Below are 24,610 nucleotides of genomic sequence, written 5' to 3' on the forward strand. Positions count from 1 at the left end.
TTCCATGGTGTTTGTACCAACTTTTACTCCTATCATATTCCTTCACTCTTATCTCAAACATAATGCTCAACAAATATTCTCTCTCAAACCACAATGTGTTCATCATCATTTTGAGAAATTTCACAGGTGAGGCATGGTGGCTCACTCCTGTAATCTCAGTAATTTGTGAGGCCATGGCAGGCGGATCACTTGAGCTCAGGAGTTTGAGACCAGCCTGGGCAGCATGGCAAGACCCCTGTCTCTATACCATCAAAAATGAAAACATAAAAAAAGAGAGATTTCACAGATGAGTGCAGAGTGATAGGCCAGAGAGATCACAGATTGGCTTTCAAGATACTTTTTATTTTTATCTTTTAATTTTTATTTTTTAATTTTTGTTTGTTTGTTTTCTGTTTTTTTTTTTTTTTTTAGACGGAGTCTTGCCCTGTCACCCAGGCTGGAGTGCAGTGGCGCGATCTTGGCTCACTGCACCCTCCACCTCCCAGGTTCAAGTGATTCTCCTGCCTCAACCTTCCGAGTAGCTGGGATTACAGGCACATGCCTCCATGCCTGGCTAAGTTTTGTATTTAATATTAGTAGAGATGGGGTTTCACAGTGTTGGTCAGGGTGGTCTCGAACTCCTGACCTCGTGATTCACCCACCTCAGCCTCTCAAGTGCTGGGATTACAGGCGTGAGCCACCAAGCCCAGCCAATTTTTTAGTTCTGTTGAGACAGAGACTCAGTCTGTCACTCAGGCTGGAATGCAGTGGCGCATTCTTGGCTCACTGCAACCTTTGCCTCCTGGGTTCAAGGGATTCTCCTGCCTCAGCCTCCCAAGTAACTGGGACTACAGGTGCATGCCACCACACCTGGCTAATTTTCGTAGTTTTAGTAGAGATGGAGTTTCACTATGTTGGCTAGGCTGGTCTTGAACTCCTGACCTCAGGTGGTCTGCCCACCTCAGCCTCCCAAAGTGCTGGGATTACAGGCGTGAGCCACTGCGCCCAGCCCAAGATACTTTTTAAAATGAAAAATGTAGGCTCAGTGCAGTGGCTTATGCCTATAAATCCCAACACTTTGGGAGGCTGAGATAAGAGGATGGGTAGTCAAGAAAGGGGTTCAAGACCAGCCTGGGTAACATAAGGAGGCCCTGTTTCTCAAAAAAAAAAAAAAAAAAAAATCAGCCAGGCGTGGAGGCACACGCCTGTAGTCTCAGCTACTTGGGAGGCTAAGGCAGTAGGATCGCTTGAGCCCAGGAGGTTGAGGCTGCAGTAAGCCATGATCACACCACTGCACTCCAACTTGGGCAACAGAGTGGGACTGCCTCAAAAAAAAAAAGTACAAACAATAAATATGTTAGGCTAACATATGAGTGTGGCAAGAGAGAATAGAGAATACTCAATTTAAGAGAACAATTAGAGTTCAAGTGGAAGAGGAATGAGAAATGAGATTGGTGAGGTAAGTGTGGATGGGCTATTTGTAATGAAGGATGTTGTAAGCTACGTGGAAGACTATGGACAATGGAGAGCCACTGAATGGTTTTTACCATAAGAGCAACATGATCAGAGTTATGCTTTTTTGTTTGTTTATTTGTTTGTGAGATGGAATCTTGCTCTTTCACCCAGGCTAGAGTGCAGTGGCACGATCTTGGCTTACTGCAACCTCTGCCTCCCGGGTTCAAGCAATTCTGCCTCAGCCTCCTGAGTAGCTGGGACTATAGGTGTGCACCACCACTCCTGGCTAATTTTTGTATTTTTAATAGAGACGGGGTTTCACCCTATGGGCCAGGCTGGTCTCAAACGCCTGAACTTGTGATCCGCCCACCTTGACCTCCCAAAGTGCTGGGATTACAGGCATGAGCCACCGTGCCTGGACTTCTTGTTGTTGTTGTTGACACAGAGTCTTGCTGTGTCACCCAGGCTAGAGTGCAGTGACACGATCATGGCTCACGATAGCCTTGACCTCCTGGGCTTTGGATGATCCTCCCACCTCAGCCTCCCAAGTAGCTGGGACTACAGACACTCACCACCATGCCCAGCTAGTTAGAAACAGGGTTTTACCATGTTGCCTAGGCTGGTTTTGAACCCCTAGGCTCATGTAGTCCACCCACCTTGGCCTCTCAAAGTGCTGGGATTACAGGCATGAACCACCATGCCTGGGCAGAGTTATGCTTTTTAAAAAATTAATGTTGGCTTCAAAATGAAGAATAGATTGCAGGAGTTTAAACTGGAGACAGGCAGAACCAGTTAAGAGGTTATGACAGTGATTCAGGAAGAGGTGATGGGTTACCTGAACTAAAATAACAGTAATTTGGATGGAGAGAAGCCAGTGGATTTGAGAGACATTTAAGAGGTATAATTGGGGCAAGTGCTGTAATCCCAGCACTTTGGGAGGCCAAGGCAGGCGGATTACTTGAGCTCAGGAGTTCGAGACCAGCCTGGCTAACATGGTGAAACCCTGTTTCTACTAAAAATACAAAAATTAGGCAGGGGTGGTGACACACCCCTGTGGTCCCAGCTACTTGGGAGGCTGAGGCACAACAATCACTTGAGCCTGGGAGGAGGTAGAGGTTACAGTGAGCCAAGATTGTGCCACTGCACTCCAGCCTGGGCAACAGAGCGACTCTCCCTCAAAAAATTAAAAATTAAAATAATTTTTAAAAAGAGGTAGAATTAGGCCAGGCGCAGTGGCTCACACCTGTAATCCTAGCACTTTGGGAGGCCAAGATGGGCAGATCACTTGAGCCCAGGAGTTTGAGACCAGCCTGGGCAACATGGCGAAACATGGTCTTTACAAAAAAAAAATAGAGCCAGGCATGATGGCGCACACCTGTAGTTCCAGCTACTTGGGAAGCTAAGGTAGGAGGATCATCTGAGCCTAGGGAGGTTGAGGCTGCACTGAGATATGATCATGCCACTGAACTCCAGCCTGGTGGACAGAATGAGAAGGAAATAGTACTGCCATTACTGCCAGTGGAAAAGTAAAATAAGGACCAAGAAGTATTCATTGATTTAGAGCAAAGACACTATAGTGGTAACCGTGGCAAGAACCATTTCTGTGGAATGTGGTGTGGATAGATAGAAGTGGGTTGAGGAATTATTGGAAAACGAAGAAGTGAAAGTGAAAATATCAAGTATAGATTACTCTTTCAGTCTGGCTATGAAGGAAGGGGGAGAGAAATAGTAGGCTGTAGCTAGATATGTATGAAGTTGGCATCAAGGAAGGACTTTTATAAATTAAGGAAACTCGGCCGGGCGCGGTGACTTACGCCTGTAATCCCAGCACTTTAGGAGGCCGAGGCAAGCAGATCACAAGGTCAGGAGTTCGAGACCAGCCTGACCAACATGGTGGAACCCTGTCTCCACCAAAAATACAAAAAAATTCGCCAGGTGTGGTGGTGTGTGCCTATAATCCCAGCTATTCAGGAGGCTGAGGCAGGAGAATCGCTTGAACGCGGGAGATGGAAGTTGCAGTGAACCGAGATCACGCCACTGCTCTCCAACCTGGGTGACAGAGCAAGACTCCGTCTCAAAAAAAAAAAAAAAGAAAGAAACTCAAGCATGTGTAATCTGAAGAGGAAATAACTGGCAGGGAAAGGGAAAGCTGAAGACACAGGAAAGCAAGGAGATTATCCAGAGTGGGGATGTGTCAGATGAATGTTGTAAGAGAACAGTTGTAATAATGAATCATCGATTCTTAGCTGGATAGGGAAGGAAGTAAAGACATGAGTTTGCCTATAAGGAGAGAGTAGATGGGTTGGTTGACTGGACTTGGAAGTCTTTTAAGGACTGGGGAGAGAGAGAGAGAAAGATTGTCTTGTGCTTTGCTTTTTTTTTTTTTTTCCCACTTACCAATATATCTTGAAAATTATCCCATATCAGTTCACAGAGTTCTTCCTTTTTTTTTTTTTTAGGTAGTGTCTCTGTTGCCTGGGCTGGAATGCAGTGGCACAATTTCAGCTCACTGAAGCCCTCGACCTCCCAGGCTCAAGCAATCCACCCACCTCAGCCTCCTGAGGTAGGACTATAGGCACGCGCTACCACGCCTGGCTGATTTTTGTATTTTTTTTTTTTAATAGAGATGGGGTCTTGCTGTGTTGACCAGGTTGGTCTCGAACTCCTGGCCTCAAGCATTCCTTCTATTTTGGCCTCCCAAAGTGCTAGGATTATAGACAGGAGCCATCACGCCCAGCCCTTCCGCCCTTACTTATTATTTTACAGCTGTAGAGTACACCATTGTGTAGATGCACCAAGATGTATTCATTGAATTTCCCATGTGTGGGCATGTAGAGTTGTTTCTAAGAGTTTGTAATTATAAGAATAATTATTATAATCAAACTACCTTGTATTAAATACATAGGTAGTTTAGTATTGCTGGAGATGTATCTTTAGGGTAGAAAACTTAAAAGTGAGAGTACTAGTCAAAGGGTAAATGTATATGTAGTTTTGTTAGATATTGCTGGCCGGGCGTGGTGGCTCACGCCTCTAATACCAGCACTTTGGGAGGCTGAGGCAGGTGAATCGCTTGAGCTCAGGAGTTCAAGATCAGCCTGGGCAACATGGCAAGACCCCATCTCTACAAAAAAATACAAAAATTAGCCAGACGTGGTGGCACGTGCCAGTAGTCCCAGCTACTTGGGAGGTTGAAGTAAGAGGATCACCTGAGCCTAGGAGGTTGAGGCTACAGTGAGCTGAGATCGTGCCACTGCATTCCAGCCTAGGCAACAGAGTAAGATCCTATCTCAAAAACAAAGAAACAAACAAACAAACAAACAAAAACAGATGTTGCCAAATTCTCCACCATGGAATTTGCACCATTTTGTCTTCCCACCAGCAATGCATGAATGTGCCTGTTTTTCTATAACTCATCAGTAGACTGTGTGGTTGAGCTTTTGAATTTTTTTTTTTTTTATCATTCTAACTAGTAAAAAGTGTCTCAGTATAGTTTTAAGTTACATTTCTCTTATGAATGAAGTTTAATATATATTCCATATGCTTGAGGGCCATTTTAATATAATTTTTGCCAATTTTGGTGTAAAAAGGGAGGGAGAATAAGGATTGATATATGCACCTGCATGGTTTTTGTAAACAGAAGCACAGGATGGATAGGAGAAACTAATGAAATTAGTCACTGCAGCGGGTGGGAGGTATAAGATAGAAGAGTAGAGAAAGGTGAGTAACTCTTCTTTGGACCTTTTTGTAGTTTTTACATTTATTTATTTTATTTTTATTTTTATTTTGAAACAGAGCCTCTCTCTGTTGCCCAGGCTGGTGTGCAGTGGCATGATCTTGGCTCACTGCAACCTCTGCCTCCTGGGTACAAGCAATGCATATGCCTCAACCTCCTGAGTAGCTGGGATGACAGGCATCTGCCACCATGCCCTGCTAATTTTTGTATTTTGAGTAGAGACAAGGTTTCACCATGTTTGCTAGGCTGGTCTCAAACTCCTGGCCTCAAGTGACCTGCCTGCCACAGCCTTCCAAAATGTTTAGATTACAGGGACGAGCCACCATGCCTGTTTACTTTTAGAACCATGTTGAGACTTTACATTTTCAGAAAGTAAAATTAAATCAACGAAGTTGGGAAGTGGGATGCCAACTAATTCATGTAATTTACTTTTTGTATTTTATTTTATTTATGTTATGTTATGTTATGTTTTTTTTTTTGTTTTTTTTTTTGTTTTTTTTTGAGACGGAGTCTTGCTCTGTCGCCCAGGCTGGAGTGCAGTGGCCGGATCTCAGCTCACTGCAAGCTCCGCCTCCCGGGTTCACGCCATTCTCCTGCCTCAGCCTCCCGAGTAGCTGGGACTACAGGCGCCTGCCACCTCGCCTGGCTAGTTTTTTGTATTTTTTAGTAGAGACGGGGTTTCACCGTGTTAGCCAGGATGGTCTCGATCTTCTGACCTTGTGATCCGCCCGTCTCGGCCTCCCAAAGAGCTGGGATCACAGGCTTGAGCCACCGCGCCCGGCCATGTTATGTTATGTTATTTGAGATGGAGTCTCACTCTGTTGCCCAGGCTGGAGTGCAATGGTGTGATCTCGTCTCACCACAACCTCCGCCTCCCGGGTTCAAGTGATTCTCTTGCCTCAGCCTCCTGAGCAGCTGGGATTACAGGCGTGCACCACCATGCCTCGTAACTTTTGTATTTTTAGTAGAGATGGGGTTTCTCCATGTTGGTCAGGCTGGTCTCAAACTCCTGGCCTCAGGTGATCCACCCGCCTCGGCCTCCCAAAGTGCTGGGATTATAGGTGTGAGCCACTGTGCCGGCCTAAAAAATTTAAAAAAAAATAAAAAATAGACCAGGCGTGGTGGCTCACTTCTGTAATCCCAGCACTTTGGGAGGCCAAGGCAGGAGGATCACCTGAGGTTGGGAGTTCAGGACCAGCCTGACCAACATGGTGAAACCCTGTCTCTACTAAAAATACAAAAATTAGCTGTGCGAGATGGTGCATACCTGTAATCCCAGCTGCTCGGGAGGCTGAGGCAGGAGAATCACTTGAACCTGGCAGGCAGAGGTTGTGGTGAGCTGAGATGGCGCCATTGCACTCCAGCCTGGGCAACAGGAGCGAAACTCTGTCTCAAAAAAAAAAAATTTTTTTTTTTTTAGTAGAGAGAAGGTTTTGCTGTGTTGCCCAGGCTGGTCTCAAACTCCTGGGCTCAAGTGATCCCGCCTTGGCCTCTCAAGTACTCCCACAGTGCTGGGATGAGGCGTGAGCCACCATGCCCAGCCAATTTTTTAATGTAATACTTTGTATATATTTTCAGTATAAAGATAAAATGAACTTCAAAGAAATCTTGAGCTGTACTTAGTAGATTTGTCATTTGTAGTATTGCTGTAGCAATTCTGTAACTACTTCGTGTATGTTACAGAATTGAATAAAGAAGTCAATGTTATTGGGAGCCAGAGTTCTCATGTAAAAGGGAAATTCAAATATGGAATAGGGAAAGACGAGGAAGAACTCTGAGGTACTGGATTGGAATTAGCCTATTTCAATATAAACTCATGATTTTAAAAGCACGTATAGCTTGAGGCCAGGAGTTGGAGACCAGCCTGGGTAACATAGTGAGACCCCTGTCTTCACAAATAAAAAATAGCTGGGCATGGTGACACATGTCTGTGCTTCTAGCTGCTCAGGAGGTTGAGGCAGGAGGATCACTTGAGCCCAGGAGGTCAAGGCTGCACTGAGCTATGATTGCGCCACTGTACCCCAGCCTTGGCAACAAAAAAATAAAATAAATGTCTATAAAAAACATAAAAATAAACCACATATATAGAAATTTGTATTTATCTATTATTTCCAGCTCTGTCCACAAAATGGTAATTTAGAAGCAGTGATACCATAGTAATTATGGGTTGCTAGTTTCTAAATACCATTCTCTATTAAAAGGAAGCAGGGATTTTTGGAGAAATAACTAATTCTAGGGCTGGGACAGGGCAAAAGTTGATATAGTCTTCAAAAATGTCAGTGTCATAGGAAACAAAAAAGGGCTGAGGAACTGTCCCAGATTAAAAGAAACAGAAAATGACTAATTTTCTTAATGACATTAAGAAAACATAAACTAAATGCAGTGTGTGATCCTGGATTGGATTCTGAATGAGGAAAATAAAATGGACATTATTGGACAGTTGGTGAAATTTGAATATGGACTATATGTTAGACAACAGTATTGTATCAGTGTTAAATTTTCTGATTTTGATAAATATGCTCTGGTTAAATAAAAGAATGACCAATGTTCTCAAGAATTATACACTGAAGTAGTTAAGTGTAAGGGGTCCTGAAGTCTACAACTGATTTCTCAAATGGTTCAGGAAAAAAGGTACTTTGCACGTGTGTGTGTGTGTGTATGTGTGTGTATAGAGAGAGAAAGAGGAGAGGGAGAGGAAAAAAGATTATTTAATTTATGAATTAGGTAAAACGTATATATAGGCATTCTTATACTATTCTTGCAAACTTTTTATGTTTGAAATTGTTTCAAAATAGAAAGTTGAAGTTGTTCATTAGGAAAATACAAAGGGCTGAGCACAATGGCTCACGCCTATAATCCCATCACTTTGGAGGCTGAGGTGGGAGGATCACTTGAGCCCAGAGCTGTGACCAGCCTGGGCAACATAACAAGACCTCATCTCTACAAAAAAATACAAAAATTAACCAAGTGTGGTGGTGTGCGCCTGTAGTCCCAGCTACTAGGGAGTCAGACGTGGGAGGATTGCTTGAGCCTAGGAGTTTGAGGCTGCAGTGAGCTATGATCATACCACTTACTCCAGCCTGAGCAACAGGGGGAGACCCTGTCTGAACAAAAAGAGAGAGAGAGAGAAAGAAAAAACAAAATAAAATACAAAGAACTGGCTGGGACACAGTGGCTCATGCCTATAATCCCAGCACTTTGGGAGTCAGGAGAATCGTTTGAGGCCAGGAGTTTGAGGCCAGCCTGGGCAACATAGCAAGACCCCATCTCCATAAAACATTTTTTATTTTTTTTATTTATTTTTTTTATTTTTTTTTATTTTATTTTTTTTTTTGAGGCGGAGTCTTCACTCTGTCGCCCAGGCTGGAGTGCAGTGGCCGGATCTCGGCTCACTGCAAGCTCCGCCTCCCGGGGTCGCGCCATTCTCCTGCCTCAGCCTCCCGAGTAGCTGGGACTACAGGCGCCCGCTACCTCGCCCGGCTAGTTTTTTGTATTTTTTAGTAGAGACGGGGTTTCACTGTGTTAGCCAAGATGGTCTCGATCTCCTGACCTCATGATCCGCCCATCTTGGCCTCCCAAAGTGCTGGGATTACAGGCTTGAGCCACCGCGCCCGGCCCCAAAACATTTTTTAAAAGTAAAAGAAAATACAAAGAACTGTTGTAGTGGCAGCAACCAAGTAAGAGAGCCAAAAGGGAGGTTGAGATTAAACAACTTAAATTTAAATTAATGAGGATTAATTTTAAGCCATTCTAGTATATAAGACCCAATCAGCTTTCCACTTTCCTTGGACATTTTTGCTGAGCATTCCACATCCCTCTTTAGTTACATGTGCCAGCTCATCTCATGAGTTTTATTGTCACAACTGGACAAGAACCAAATATCCTGGGATTCCAGCCATGGCCTGCAGTCCTCACTTTTTTGGGGAGCTGCTTGCTTTCATTTTGTATGTATTACCAGGGATCTTCCAAGATCACCTTGGAAGTTGTGATCACACTTTGATTCCTGCTACTTCATTCACTTACGGGATTTCTTGGCACAGTATTAGATGCATGGTAGAGAGAAGAAGAAAGGAATCTCACTTTACAAATCAGAGTAAAACTGAGCATTTCTGAGGTCAGATAAGTGGTAGAAATAAGATTTTAAAGATTTATATCAGGCTTATCTGGCTCCAGAGTTCATATCCTTTCTGCCTCAACCATGTATCTGTTTTAAAAATGGCTTAATAGATAGTTCCTGGCTTGGTGGATTTATTCTCTTGCCTTATTAGTTTTCTTCATATTATCCTTAAACAATTGCAAACATTATGTATCTGTCTTACCTTTACAATCTGTCCTGCTTGCTTTTTCCATTTTGTTTCTTATATCATTTTAGCATAAATTCAAATTATGAATTTATGGAAACAAGTCGTATGAAACTAGATTGATTTCCTTTTTGAATAACTTTGGTAGATGAGAGCAGTTCCATAGGCATAGTGTAACCTTATTCTAACAAACACTTGTCAGAGCTTTTTAAGATAATACCATTTTAGAGAAGTAAACTAGATACCAAGTTCATTAAACAGTCATGTTTAAAGAAAAAGATGCCAGCCTGGCCAACATGGTGAAACCTCATCTCTACTAAAAATACAAAAAAGTAGCCAGGCATGGTGGCAGGCACCTGTAATCTCAGCTACTCGGGAGGCTGAGACAGGAGAATTGCTTGAACCCAGGAGGCGGAGGTTGCAGTGAGCCGAGATTGCACCACTGCACTCTAACCTGGGCGACAGAGTGAGACTCTGTCTCAAAAAAAATAAAATAAAAATATAAATATAAATAAAAAATAAAGAAAAAGATGGAGCGGGGATCTGACTTTGTGAGAGATTTCCTTTCGTGAGGACTGTCCTTTAAATCACAGATCAGCAATTTATGGCCAGTGGGCCAAATCCAGAATGTTGGCTGTTTACTTGTTTGTTATTTTATATAATTGAGTGGTTTTGACTATTCACAAACTATATTCACAAAGTTTTGCAACCATCCCTGCTCTCTAATTCCAGAACGTTTTCATCACCCCAAAAAGGAACCTCTTACCCATCTTAGCAGTCACTCCCTTCTCCCATACTGACCCTACCCCGAAACCACTAATCTATTTTCTGTTGCAATGGATTTTCCTATTCTGAACATTTCACTTAAATGGAATTATAAAGTTTGTGGCTTTTTAGCGTAATGTTTTTAAGATTCATCTATGTTATAGCATGAATCTGTACTTTTCTTTTTTGTGGCCAAATAGCATTCTGTCATTTGGATATACCACATTCTGTCTATTCATTCATCAGTTGGTGGAACATGGGGTTATTTCTATTTTTTGGCTATTATGAATAATGCTTCTATGAACATTTGTGTACAAGTTTGTGTGGACATGTTTTCTTCACTTTTCTTGGTATATACCCAAGGGTGGAATTGCTGGGTCAGATGGTAACTCAGTGTTTAACTTTTTTGAGGAACTGCCAAACTGTTTTCCAAAGTAGTACCACCATTTTACATTCCCAACAGAAATGTATGAGGGTTCCAATTTGTCTGCATCCTTGCCAACACTTCTCATTATCAATATTTTTTATTATAGGCCAGGCGCGGTGGCTCACGCCTATAATCCCAGCACTTAGGGAGGCTGAAGCAGGCAGATCACGAGGTCAGGAGATCGAGACCATCCTGGCTAACACAGTGAAACCCCATCTCTACTAAAAATATAAAACTTAGCCAGGCATGGTGGCACACACCTGTAATCCCAGCTACTCGGGAGGCTGAGGCAGGAGAATTGCTTGGACCCAGGAGGTGGAGGTTGCAGTGAGCCGAGATTGCGCCACTGTACTCCAGCCTGGGTGGCAGAGCAAGACTTCGTCTCAAAAAGAAAAAAAAAGAGGCCGGGCGCGGTGGCTCACGCCTGTAATCCCAGCACTTTGGGAGGCCAAGGCGGGCGGATCACAAGGTCAGGAGATCGAGACCACGGTGAAACCCCGTCTCTACTAAAAATACAAAAAATTAGCCGGGCGCGGTTGTGGGCGCCTGTAGTCCCAGCTACTCGGGAGGCTGAGGCAGGAGAATGGCGTGAACCCGGGAGGCGGAGCTTGCAGTGAGCCGAGATCGCGCCACTGCACTCCAGCCTGGGCGACAGAGCGAGACTCCGTCTCAAAAAAAAAAAAAAAAAAAAAAAAAAAAAAAAAAAAAAAGAAAATTTTTTTTATTATAGCCCTCCTGGTGGGTGTGGAGTGGTATCTCATTGTGGTTTTGATTTTCATTTCCCTAGTGACTAATGATGTTGAGCATGTTTTCATGTGCTTGTTGTCATATTTGTGTCATATTTTCTTTGGAGAAATGTCTATTCAGATCCTTTACTCGTTTTTTAATTGGGTTGCCCTTTTTTGTTGTTGAGTTAGATATATGTGGTTTGAAATTTTGTTTCTTTTCCTTTGTGTGTTGGTCTTTTTATTTTTTAATGATGACTTTGCATAAAAGTTTTAATTTTAATGAAATTCAATTTATGTTTTATCTTTTTTTTTAATTGATATGGGATCTCTCTCCATAACCCTCACTGGAGTGCATTGGCACAGTGATGGCTTACTGCAGCCTCAACCTCCCAGGCTCAAGCAATCCTCCCATCTCAGCCTCTTGAGTAGCTGGGACTGCAGGCACACACCACCATGCCCAACTAAACTTTTTTTCTTTCGTTACTGGTGCTTTTGGTATTATGTCTTAAAAAACATTGCCTAATCCAAGGTCGTGAATATATACACCTGTGTTTTCTTCTAAGAGTTTTATAGTTTTAGATTTTATATGTAGGTCTTTGATTCATTTGAATTAATTTTTATGTATGGTGTGAGGTAGGGATCCAACTTCATTCTTTTACATGTGGACATCCACTTGTCCTGTCACCATAAGCTGAAAAGACTATTCTTTCCTTCTACTGAATTGCTTAACACTCTTTTTGTTTTGTTTTGTTTTGTTTTTTTAAGAGACAGAGTCTGGCTATGTTGCACAGGCTGGTCTCAAACTCTTAGTCTCAAGTGATCCTCCTGCCTTAGTCTCCCAAATAACTGGGATTATAGGTGCAAGCCCCAGTGCCCAACCTGTCTTGACACTCTTATCAGAAATCAATTGACTATAAATTTAAGGATGTATTTATGAACTCTCAACTCTAGTCCATTGATCTAAATGTCTGTTCTTATGCCAGTACCACACTGTTTTGATTGCTGTAGCATTGTAGTAAGTTATGAAATTGGGAAGTATGAGTCTTTCAACTTTGTTCATCTTTTTCAAGATTGTTTTGTCTATTCTGGGTCCCCGGTATTTCCATATAAGCTTTATTTTATTTTAATTTAAAAAAATTTTTTTGAGGCAGAGTCTCACTCTGTCTCCCAGGCTGGAGTGTAGTGGCATGATCTCGGCTCACTGCAGCCTCCGCTTCCTTCCTCAACCTCCCATGTAGCTGGGATTACAGGCATGTGCCACGACACCCAGCTGATTTTTTGTATGTTTTAGTAGAGACGGGGTTTCACCCTGTTGGCCTCAAACTCCTGACCTCAAATGATCAGCCCACCTCAGCCTCCCAAAGTGCTGGGATTATAGGCATGAGCCACCACACCCAGCTTTTATAAATAAATTCAAATTTATTGCCACCTGCTTTTATAAATAAAGTTTTATTGGAACACAGCATACTCACTTATGTATTGCTTATGTTTGCTCTAGTGATTCAGTGGTAGAATTGAGTAGTAGTGATAGAGACCATATGGCCTGCAAGACCTAAAATATTTACTGTCTGAGCCTTTACAGAAAAGATTGCTAACCTCTGCTTTAGATGATGGAGTAAACTCATGCTTTGAAGTACCAGAGGGCAGAACTAAGAACTATTCATTAATTCAGTCATATTTTCAAGCAAATATTGAATGCCTGCTATATGACAGAAATGTTCTAGACACTAGGAAAAGAATATAGCAGTGAATAAGACCAACACAATTCCTGGCCCCACGAAGCTTCTTGCCATGACGTGTAAAACACCCTTAGGATTTGGCCTCTGCTCACCTTCCTGAGCCCATCTTGCTCATCTTACTCTGTCCCCTTCATCACTATGCTCTAACCACATTGGCTTTCCTTCTGTTTCTTCGGCATTATCAGGCCTGTTCTTATTTTTATACTCGTTCTTCCATATGCCTGAAATGCTTTTCCTTCAGATATTTGTGTAACTTGCTACTTCTCAGCATTCAGATTTCACCTCAAATATTAATTCCTCAAAGTGGCTTTCCCTGACCACTGTGTCTAAAGTATATCCAGGCCAGGTGCCGTGATTCATGCCTGTAATCCCAGTACTTTGGGAGGCCAAGGCGGGTGAATCACCTGAGGTCAGGAGTTCAAGACCAGCCTGGCCAACATGGTGAAACCCCATCTCTACTAAAAATACAAAAATTAGCCATGTGTGGTGATGCGTGCCTGTAAGCCCAGCTACTCAAGAGACTGAGGCAGAGAATTACTTGAACCTGGGAGGCGGACGTTGCAGTGAGCTGAGATTGTGCCCTGCACTCCAGCCTGGGTGACACAGTGATATTTTGTCTCAAAAAATAAAAATAAATAACGTATATTCATCACACTTATCACCATCTGAATTCATCTTACTGATTTATATGTTTGTTTATTTTCTCTCTTACCCTACTAGAGTTATCTTATTTACCACAACAACCTTTGCATGTGTAAGAATGCCTAGTATATAATAGGTGCTTGAATAATTATTAAAAGATTGAATTAAGGCCGGACACGGTGACTCATGCCTATAATCCCAGCACTTTGGGAGGCTGAGGCAGGCAGATCACTTGAGCCCAGGAGTTTGAAACCAGCCAGCCTGGTCAACATGGCGAAACCCCATCTCTACAAAAAATACAAAAATTAGCCAGGTATGGTGGCACGCATCTCTAGTCCCAGCTACTCAGGAGGCTGAGATGGAAGGATCACTGGAGCCCGACCAGAAATATAATTGCTCCTTTTCATGACTTTTAGGAGTATTTTTCTTTCTCCAATATAGTTCACATTGGGCTGTGCTTACGTTTTTTGTTTCTTGGGATTTTTTGGGGGTTTTTTTTTGGTTTTTATGAGACAGAGCCTTGCTCTCTTGCCCAGGCTGGAGTGCAGTGACATGATCATGGCTCACTGTAGCCTCCACCTCCCGGGTTCAAGAGATCCTCCCACCTTAGCCTCCCCAGTAGCTGGGACTACAAGCGCATGCCACCACACCTGGCTAATTTCTTAAATTTTTGTAGAGATAGCATCTGACTATGTTGCCCAGACTAGTCTCAAACTCCTGGGCTCAAGCAGTCCTCCTGCCTAGCCTCCCAAAGTGCTGAGATTACTGGTGTGAGCCACCATGCCCAGCTTGTGCTGTAAGTCTTGAACTCTCTTGGTACAATGGAAAAGACATATTTGGATTTTAGTTCTGATTCTGCCACTCAGCTATCAAAGTAGCCACTCAAAGTGCTTTACAAATACTGTTCGTTTCCCACAACAACCCCATGAGGCTATCTACAGTTATTATCTCTTTTACTGATGTAGAGCCTGAGACACAGAGAGGTTAAAGAACTTGCTCAAGGAAATACAGCTTGTACACATAAAACGATATTTGTTGTATTTTATGGACAACTTAATGGATTTTCAAGGGTAATTATGTGAAGTACTTAGGACAGGGCCTGACACATAGAAAGCTAAGTTTAGCTATTCTTATAATTAATACTACTCCATATAAGTAGTTCTTAGGCCCACTAAAATTTGAGAAAACATTGAGCTAGATTAAAGAAGGAACAAAAGGAAAGATTTTATGGAAATGTCTGGATATACAAATCATTCTGACTTTAAGACAACATATCGTTAAGTGAATAGTGAGTGAGGAATTTTTTAAAGTTTTATTTGCTGTCAGAACTTACTCCATTCTGTTAAAATATTGCACCTACATAACCTTAATACATGGTAATAAATATGTGTATTGTGAAGCTTAAATAAATTGACAAAAGTGAAAGCTTAGCATCTACCCTGGAATTTAGTAAGTGTTCTGTTAATTTTGCTGGATTTTAATCTAAATCTTGCTTGTTCAGACTCATTCATGCTGTTTTTTAAGAAGTTAGAGAGAAGCACTTGGCTGTCTGGTTCCTGTCTTTCCTAGTTGGCATTTTTTGTGGAGGCTTCATTAAGTATCTGTAACTTTCACGCTCTTTGACATTGACCCTTTAGGTTGAGCCTCATTACACAAGGGTTTAGGCCTGAAGTCAGCAGGTACGTTAAATGTGTATATGATGAATCTCACTGGGTTACAGTTAAGAGAGGGTCCTTATATGTAGCTACACAAACTGGATCACAGGCTTTGCCTGAAAGTCAGAAAATGTTCTCAAAGATCCTTTAAGCCTGTTCCTAAAGCCTGACATTCCTATTTTCTTCTGGTTTGTTTGGTATCTCCTTTTTCTTTTATATATATATATATATATATATATATATATATATATATATATATATATATATTTTTTTTTTTTTTTTTTTTTTTTTTTTTTTCTTTTTTGAGACAGAGTCTCTCTCTCTCACACAGGCTGGAGTGCAGGGGCACAATCTTGGCTCAGTGCAACTTCTGCCTCCCAGATTCAAGCAATTCTCCTGTCTCAGCGTCCTTAGTTGTTGCGTCCATAGGCATGAGCCTCCATACCCGGCTAATTTTTTTTTTTTTTTTTTTGAGACAGAGTCTCACTCTGTCGCCCAGGCTAAACTGCAGTGGTGCTACCTCGGCTCACTGCAACCTCCACCTCCCAGGTTCAACCTTTTTTCCCTGCCTCAGCCTCCCGAGTAGCTGGGATTATAGGTGTGCACCACCATGCCTGGCTAATTTTTGTATTTTTAGTAGAGATAGGATTTCACCATATTGGCCAGGCTGGTGTGTAACTCCTGACCTCAGGTGATCTGCCCACTTTGGCCTCCCAAAGTGCTAAGATTACAGGCATGAGCCACCGTGCCCGGCCTGTATTTTTAGTAGAGACGGGGTTTTATCATGTTGCCCAGGCAGGTCTTGAACTCTTGACCTCAGGTGATCCACCTGCCTCGGCCTCCCAAAGTGCTGGGATTACAGGCATGAGTCACCATACCCAGCTGCCTGTTTTTTCGTTTTGTTTTGTTTTGTTTTGTTTTTTTGAGATGGAGTCCCACTCTATTGCCCAGGCTAGAGTGCAATGGTGCAATCTCAGCTCACTGCAACCTCTGCCTCCTGGGTTCAAGCCATTCTCCTGCCTCAGCCTCCCAAGTAGCTGGGACTACAGGCATGCGCCACCACACCTGGCTAATTTTTGTATTTTTAGTAGAGATGGGGTTTCACCATGTTGGCCAGGCTGGTTTTGAACTCCTGACCTCAAATGATCTGCCCACCTCAGCCTCCCAAAGTGCTGGGATTACAGGTGTGAGCTACTGCGCTTGGCCTCTTTTTTCTATTATGATAGAACTTTGTCTCTTGTTGCTATAAACATGGACCTGTGTTATCCTACTGTTTACTCCCTTTTCTCTCATTACCTTATAAATAATGAGTATTGAATAAATGAGTTGCCTGTTTACTGCCTATATGACTTACTATTTTTCTCTGTGGACCCCACTTTTTTATTGATTGCTATCTACTAAATTGTATTTATTAATAACGTTTCCCATTTTAAAACACTTTTGCACAGCATGACTACTCATCAGAACTTCCTGAGCAGCATGATTTATAATACAGATTTTAAATATTTCGGTCAAATGCCAAAAATTATGGCATTGGGCCTAGTCTGGGCTGCCTAGTCACTGTAAATGTTCTTTTCTCATTGGATTTTTAAAATACATTGACTCACCAAAATCAGAACTGACCTAAATGTACAACACTAAGGGAGAAGTGAATAAATATGGCTTAATCTTTGGATGAATATTCTATAGCCATTTGGTTTTGGGTTTTGGGTTTTGTTTATTTGTTTGTTTGTTTGAGACAGAGTTTAGCTCTTGTTGCCCAGGCTCAAGTACAACAGCGTGATCTCAGTTCACCGCAATCACTGCAACCTCCGCCTCCCTGGTTCAAACAATTCTCCTGCCTTAGCCTCCTGAGTAGCTGGGATTACAGGTGCATGCCACCACGCCCAGCTAATTTTTGTATTTTTAGTAGAGACGAGGTTTCACCACATTGGCCAGGCTGGTCTGGAACTCCTGACCTCAGGTGATCCGCCCACCTCGTCCTCCCAAAGTGCTGGGATTACAGTGTGAGCCACCACACCCAGTCTCTATAAGCTATTTGAAGTGATGCTTGTGAGGAGATCATAGTAACATGGGGGAAAGCTAATGTTACAGGTTTGGAGAAGAGGGGGAGAAAGCAAAATCTCACCAGTTCCCTGAGGACAGAATATATGTTTGTCTGATTCAGTCGTGTCTCCCTGAGCCCAGTGCAATGCTTTGAGACAGCTTTAAGTAAAATAAAAGTAGTGTGACATCATGATTAAAAGTCAAGCTTTATTGAACCCAGGAGGAGGAGGTTGCAGTGAGCCGTGATCATGCCACTGCACTCTAGTCTTGGCAATGGAACCAGACCCTGTCTCAAAAAAAAAAAAAAGCCCTGGAAATCTTTACCATTTACAACAACATGGATGAACTCCGAGGACATTATGTTAGATGAAGTAAGCAAGCCACAGAAAGACAGATACTGTATGGTCTCACTTGAAATCTTAAAAAGTTGGTCTCATAGAAGTAGAAAGTGGCATCATGGTTACCAGGGACTAGAGTGGTTGGTTGGAGGCTGTAGTGCAGTGGCACAATCACTGCAACCTGAAACTGGGCTCAAACGATCCTTCCACCTCAGCCTCCTAAGTGGGATTACAGGTGCATGCCACCACATCCAGCTAATTTTTTTTTTTTTTTTTTGAGAGGGTGTCTCACTCTCTTGCCCAGGCTGGAGTACAGTGGTGAGATGTCAGCTCACTGCAACCTCCGCCTCCCGGGTTCAAGCAATTCTCCTGTCTCAGCCTCCCAAGTAGCTGGGATTACAGGGGTGCACCACCACTCCCAGCTAATTTTTTGTATTTTTAGTAGAGATGGGGTTTTGCCATGTTGGTCAGGCTGGTCTCGAACTCCTGACCTCAGGTGATCTACCCACCTCAGCCTCCCCAAGTGCTGTAATTACAGGCATGAGGCTTTTGGAGGCTATAGAGTAGAATCTATTTCCTTGCTATTCTGAGCTTTGGAGGCTGCTGTATTTCTTGGCTCCCTGCCTCCTTCCTCCATCTTCAAAGCTAGCAACAGCAGGTCCAGTTTCTTTCATACCTCCATCTCTCCAGTTCTCTACAACCAGGAAGGGTACTGTACTCCAATTTTAGGGATTCATATGATTAGATTGGGTCCACCTGGATAATCTAGGCTAATCTTCCCATCTCAGGGTCCTTAACCTTAATCACATCTGCAAAGTCCCTTTTGCCACCTAAAATAACATATTCATAGGTTTCAGAGGATTAGGATATGAACATCTGTAGGAGGCCATATTTTGCCACAAGTGCTCAGTTAGACACTGTGCCTTGCTTTTTGTAAGCCCTCAATAAGTGGTGGTCATTCAGGGTCCGTGGTGTTCCGGGAGATTCCAAACTGAAGCTGTGACATCACCTCTTGCCCCACTCCACCCTACCCCCACCCCTGGTACAAGTAATTTACAGCTTGTTGGAAAAATGAGAGCACTAAGGGCAGAGATGATTCTGACCCAGAGACACCAGAGTCATGCATGAGGTTTGATCCACATGCCATGGGAAGGTAAAAGACCTTAGATCAGCAAGTGATCTGGCAGGCTTGAACAAAGCAGTAATGTATAGAAGTAGAAAGCCTGGGAAGAATGAGTTTTACCTCAGATGAGATTCTTTACAGGACAAGGAGTAAAGAGGGAAGAAGGCCAGGCACGGTGGCGAACACCTATAGTTCCAGCTACTTGGGAGGCTGAGGTGGGGGCAGTGGCTTGAGGCCAGGCATTCAAGACCAGCTTGGGCAACATAGTGAGATCCTGTCTCTTTAAAAAAAAAAAAAAAAAAAAAAAAAAAAAAAAGGCCGGGTGCGGTGGCTCACGCCTGTAATCCCAGCACTTTGGGAGGCCAAGGCGGGCGGATCATAAGGTCAGGAGATCAAGACCATCCTGGCTAACACAGTGAAACCCTGTCTCTACTAAAAATACAAAAAATTAGCTGGGCGTGGTGGCGGGCACCTGTAGTCTCAACCACTCGAGAGGCTGAGGCAGGAGAATGGTGTGAACCCAGGAGGCGGAGGTTGTAGTGAGCCGAGATCGCGCCACTGTACTCCAGCCTGATTCTGTCTCAAAAAAAAAAAAAAAATGCTGGGTGAATAAAAGATTAGCCTTCTAGTTAATTGGCTGTCCTTGGATTGAATGTTTCCTGGCAAATTTTCTGTGGCTGAGAGGATGTCCCTTGAAGGTACTGTTTCAGACATATCTCTTTTTCTGTTTTTGTTTTGTTTTGTTTGAGACACGGTCTGGTTCTGTTGCCCCGACTGGAGTGCAGCAGTGCGATCTCAGCTCACTCCAACCTCCACCTCCCCGGCTCAAGTCATCCTCCCACCTCAGCCTCCCGAGTAGCTTGGACTACAGGCACATGCCACCACACCCAACTAATTTTTGTATTTTTTGTAGAGACGGGGTTTCGCCATGTTGCCCAGGTTGATCCCAACTCCTGAGTTCAAGCAATCTGCCCCAAGCAGATTGGGTGGCCTCACAAAGCACCAGGATTACAGGTGTGAGCCTCTGTGCCTGGCTGACGTACTCCTAATGGTAAAAGCAAAAATATGTTTGGATCTCACTTTTACTTCTTTGTACTGTCTGAACTTCAGTTTACTTTTCTGCAAAACGGAATCAATGAAACCTGTCCTTTATGGCTCAGAAGTACCTAGTATCAAGTGAGATCATCAATATGAAACTTTATATATTGTAAGACGCTAGTCAGTTTTAAGTCCACTCTGGCTACTCACATGCACTTGGGAAATATTGAAAATGGAAAGACTGGTTTACCTGTTCAGTTCCACTTCTTGGTGTTGAGTTCCCCAAGAGAACCCCTAACCAACTCTCTTCCTGTCCCTTTTCATTTGCTCCCGCAGGGTCACTCAGGATGTGTCAACTGTCTGGAGTGGAATGAGAAAGGAGAGTAAGTATGAGCTAGAGCACCTGAAGGGTGCTGGCTAAGGAAGTGAGGAGGGTGGAACAAGGGAGCTCCTGAGTGGATCCAAGGAAAAGAGTGGACCCAAATGAAGAGAGACTGCTGCTCTCTGCTGTTCTTCAGTTTAGCCCATAATTTTCAACACAATTAAACAATTAATCTCAGATAGATGGAAAGTTGGATGACCATCCAAACCCTGTTTTGTTTTGTTTTGTTTTGTTTTGTTTTGTTTTTAGAGACAGAGTCTCGCTCTGTCACCTAGGCTGGAGTCCAATGGCGTGATCTTGGCTCACTGCAACCTCCACCTTTCAGGCTCAAGCGATTCTCCTTAATCAACCTCCCAAGTAACTGGGACTACAGGCACGTGCCACCATTCTTGGCTAATTTTTTGTATTTTTAGTAGAGACAAGGTTTTGCCATGTTGCCCAGGCTGGTCTCAAACTCCTGAGCTCAGGCAATCCACTCGCCTCAGCCTCCCAAAGTGCTAGGATTACAGGCATGAACCACCGCACCCAGCCCAAAACCCTGTCTTTTTAATAAGCCAATGTGTTTAAGAATAATGGAAATTGGCCCGGCATGGTGGCTCACACCTGTAAACCCAGCACTTTGGGAGGCCAAGATGGGCGGATCTTGAGGTCAGGAGATCGAGACCATCCTGGCTAACACTGTGAAACCTCGTCTCTACTAAAAATACAAAAAATTAGCCGGGCGCGGTGGCAGGCTCCTGTAGTCCCAGCTACACGGGAGACTGAGGCAGGAGAATGGCATGAACCCGGGGGGCGGAACTTGCAGTGAGTGGAGATCGCACCACTGCACTTCAGCCTGGGCAACAGAGTGAGACTCCGTCTCAAAAAAAAAAGAATAATGGAAATTTCTCAGGACAAAGAAGAGAAGCAGCTGTTTACAAGGCATCCTTAAATTCTGTGACATTTACTGTTCTTCAAGTTCTGTAGCCTAGAAAATGGGATGGGGAAAGGGAGCCTAGAAATTAGAGGAGAGGTTACAATCCCTCACTCTGCTTTCAGCTTGCTGGCCTCTGGTTCCGACGACCAGCACACGATTGTGTGGGACCCGCTGCACCACAAGAAGCTGCTCTCCATGCACACGGGACACACTGCAAATATCTTCTCTGTCAAGGTGAGCAGGACAAGCCACAGAGCAAGCACAAGAGTGACTGGGCTGGGCTGTAGCCACGCCATGTTGGTATGTGTATGTCCCATATACCGCCTAGGGTCACAGACAACCTTAAGTATCTGTTGGTGATTCCTAAAACCTCATTTCTCTTCCATGTTCTTCTTCCTCTTTTAGAGCTAAGAGGCCAATTCTAGATGAATTTATCTTTATGTGAATGGTAGTGGTGGGGGAATAGTTCTGAACATGAACTTAGAGAGCAGGCATACCTGGGTTTGACTCCCTTATCTGCTTCTTGGGCATTGTGTGAACCGGGAAAATCACCTGACTTGTCTGAGCCTGTTTGCTCATCTGTGAAAAAGGAAGCAGCGAAGGAAAATCTCCCAGATTTGTAAACAAATGAATTTTTTAAAAAGGAAATAATAGTCTACAGGGTTGATGTGACAGTTCAATGAGATAATTGATAAAAATAAAGTCTGTGCCCAGTGCTTTTATCTGTTCTACCTCTTCATAGGAAATGAATATTTCGATTTGTTGGAGGAGGACAGTTGAACTAAGGAGAGGTGAGAAGGGGACTTACAAGTGTCTTCAGACCTTTGAAGCTCTTTTGAAGCCCTGGAAATGACATGAGACGGGTTTTTTTTGTTGTGGAAAACAGACCTAGGACTAGTGACTATAAGTCCACAGAATTAAATGTGGGCCTGAGGAAAGGAAGAACTGTCTAATGCTTAGAGCTCTTTGAAAAATGTAGAATGGGCCCCTGGAGGAGATGAGTAAATGTCCTGTCCCTGCACTTGTCCACTTGCCAGGTGCTTTATCTCCAAGGTTTAAAGTTGGAAGAAATGGCCTGCAAGGAAGGGCCTTTCCAGCTCTGAGATTCTAAAATGGATAGATGTGAGAATGAAGTTGTCCTTCAGAAAGTCTCACTATTCTTTTTTTTTTTTTTTTTTTTTTGAGACGGAGTCTCGCTCTGTCGCCCAGGCTGGAGTGCAGTGGCCGGATCTCGGCTCACTGCAAGCTCCGCCTCCCGGGTTCACGCCATTCTCCTGCCTTAGCCTCCCGAGTAGCTGGGACTACAGGCGCCCGCCACCTCGCCCGGCTAGTTTTTTGTATTTTTTAGTAGAGATGGGGTTTCACTGTGTTAGCCAGGATGGTCTCGATCTCCTGACCTCGTGATCCACCTGTCTCGGCCTCCCAAAGTGCTGGGATTACAGGCTTGAGCCACCGCGCCCGGCCAAGTCTCACTATTCTAAGAAATATTTTCCTAATTAATATCAAGAGGAATTACAAGATACCTGAATAAGACAATAGCTCCTAACCTACTTGTTTTCCTAAACCTTTTTTTTTTTTCTCAAGCTGTGATTCTCACCTTTAGAGACAGAACAGTGATAATTTACTTCTTACATGACTAACGGAAACTGCTTTCTGCCCCTGCAAAGAGTTTCGGTCCAATTTTAGTCTGTACAGTCAGGCCTGGGGAAGGGAACCTAAGCCATTAGTTTAGCATCAGAGCATAAGACATTAAGTTCTAATACCAGAATTTCACAATGGTCTTGATACTCCCTAACGGTAAGACCTTGGGAAAGGCACTTACACGCAGACTCTCAGCCTCCTCTTCCATTAAAAACAAACAAACAAAAAAAACCAAAGAGGATTCTTCTTTCTTTAGGTAGTGGAAACACTGCAAATTTGTATGTATTTAACTCATGCGCTCCCCCTGGTGGTGACTATGGTATGTGATGCGTGTGGCAGTAGCCACAAGATCATGACAAGAGCACCCCAGTTTATTTCTTATGTGCATTGAGTGTATGCCGTCTCTAGACAGGATTAAAGACTGCTGGTTGTCCCTAAAAAATGATTAAATCATGTCTATTTCATCTAGACCTTGTTCTTTTTTTTTCTTTTCTTTTCTTTTTTTTTTTTGAGGCTGAGTCTCACTCTGAATGTCGCCCAGGCTGGAGTGCAATGGCACAATCTTGCCTCACTGCAACCTCCAACTCCGGGTTCAAGCGATTCTTGTGCCTCAGCCTCCTGAGTAGCTGGGATTACAGGTGTGCACCACCACGCCTGGCAAATTTTTGTATTTTTAATAGAGACAGGGTTTCACCAGGCCGATTTCGAACTCCTGATCTCAGGTTATCCACCTGCCTCAGCCTCCCAAGGTGTTGGGATTACAGGCATGAGCCACAGTGCCCAGCTAGACCTTGTTCTAATGAGCCCTTAGAGAGAAGTCTATGTGGAAAGAGTGAATTGTTGCTCTTTGTGAACATTTAAAGTCAAGTGGGACATCAGCTGTTTCAGTGTAGGACATTGCCCCTCCCCCAATACTACCACTCAGCCTTGTTGTGGGTAGGGAGCAACTTTTCAATTAAAAAAAAAGATATTTCAATTTTTTGAACTTACACGAGAATTCAGCACCACTCCCAAATATTTTTCATTCTCAAAGTTATGTGATAGAACTACATACTTTCTGGTTGTTGTTTTGTTTTGTTTTGTTTGTTTTTTTGTTTTTTTGGAGACAGAGTCTTGCTCTGTCACCCAGGCTGGAGTGCAGTGGCACGATCTCATCTCACTGCAACCTCCGACTCCCGGGTTCAAGTGATTCTCCTGCCTCAGCCTCCTGAGTAGCTGGGACTACAGGCATACGCCACCACACCCGGCTAATTTTTTTGTAGTTTTAGTAGAGACAGGGTTTCTCCATGTTGGTAAGGCTGGTCTCGAATTCCCGACCTCAGGTGATCCACCTGCCTCAGCCTCCCAGAGTGCTGGGATTACAGGTGTGAGCCACAGTACCCAGCTGAGAACTGCATACTTTCTTTTTTCATTATTTGAAGCTATGGTTACAGCTGTTTTTTTCTTATCAGATGTCATCTGGAGCATTTTGTTCTTGCCTTTATCAGGATGGTGGTTTGTGTGGTTTTTTTTTTTTTTTTTTGAGACAGAGTCTTGTTTGCTCTGTCACCCATGCTGGAGTGAGTGATGCCATCTCAGCTCACTGCAACCTCCACCTCCCGGGTTCAAGCAATTCTCCTGCTTCAACATTCCAAGCAGCTGGGATTACAGGTGCACACCACCACACCCAGCTAATTTTTTTTGTAGTAAAGACAGGGTTTCA

At 43.4% G+C, this 24,610-nt stretch overlaps 1 protein-coding gene across 3 annotated transcripts in view; it reads left to right on the forward strand.

Annotated features, from left to right (window-relative positions):
- The window catches only part of WDTC1 (WD and tetratricopeptide repeats 1), an 81,110-nt gene that overhangs the window by 36,557 nt on the left and 19,943 nt on the right, over positions 1 to 24,610 (forward strand). For 2 of the 3 annotated variants that reach the window (XM_050794930.1, XM_050794940.1), the window contains exons 4-5: positions 20,306 to 20,352; positions 21,390 to 21,501. In XM_050794930.1, the coding sequence (XP_050650887.1) occupies positions 20,306 to 20,352; positions 21,390 to 21,501 (159 nt within the window). Of the gene's footprint in view, positions 1 to 19,574; positions 19,983 to 20,305; positions 20,353 to 21,389; positions 21,502 to 24,610 lie in introns of those variants that run through there. The other variant, XM_050794948.1, reaches the window with a different exon arrangement.

The sequence above is a fragment of the Macaca thibetana genome, chromosome 1 (genome assembly GCF_024542745.1).
Source record: "Macaca thibetana thibetana isolate TM-01 chromosome 1, ASM2454274v1, whole genome shotgun sequence".
In the NCBI taxonomy this organism is placed as follows: Eukaryota; Metazoa; Chordata; class Mammalia; order Primates; family Cercopithecidae; genus Macaca; species Macaca thibetana.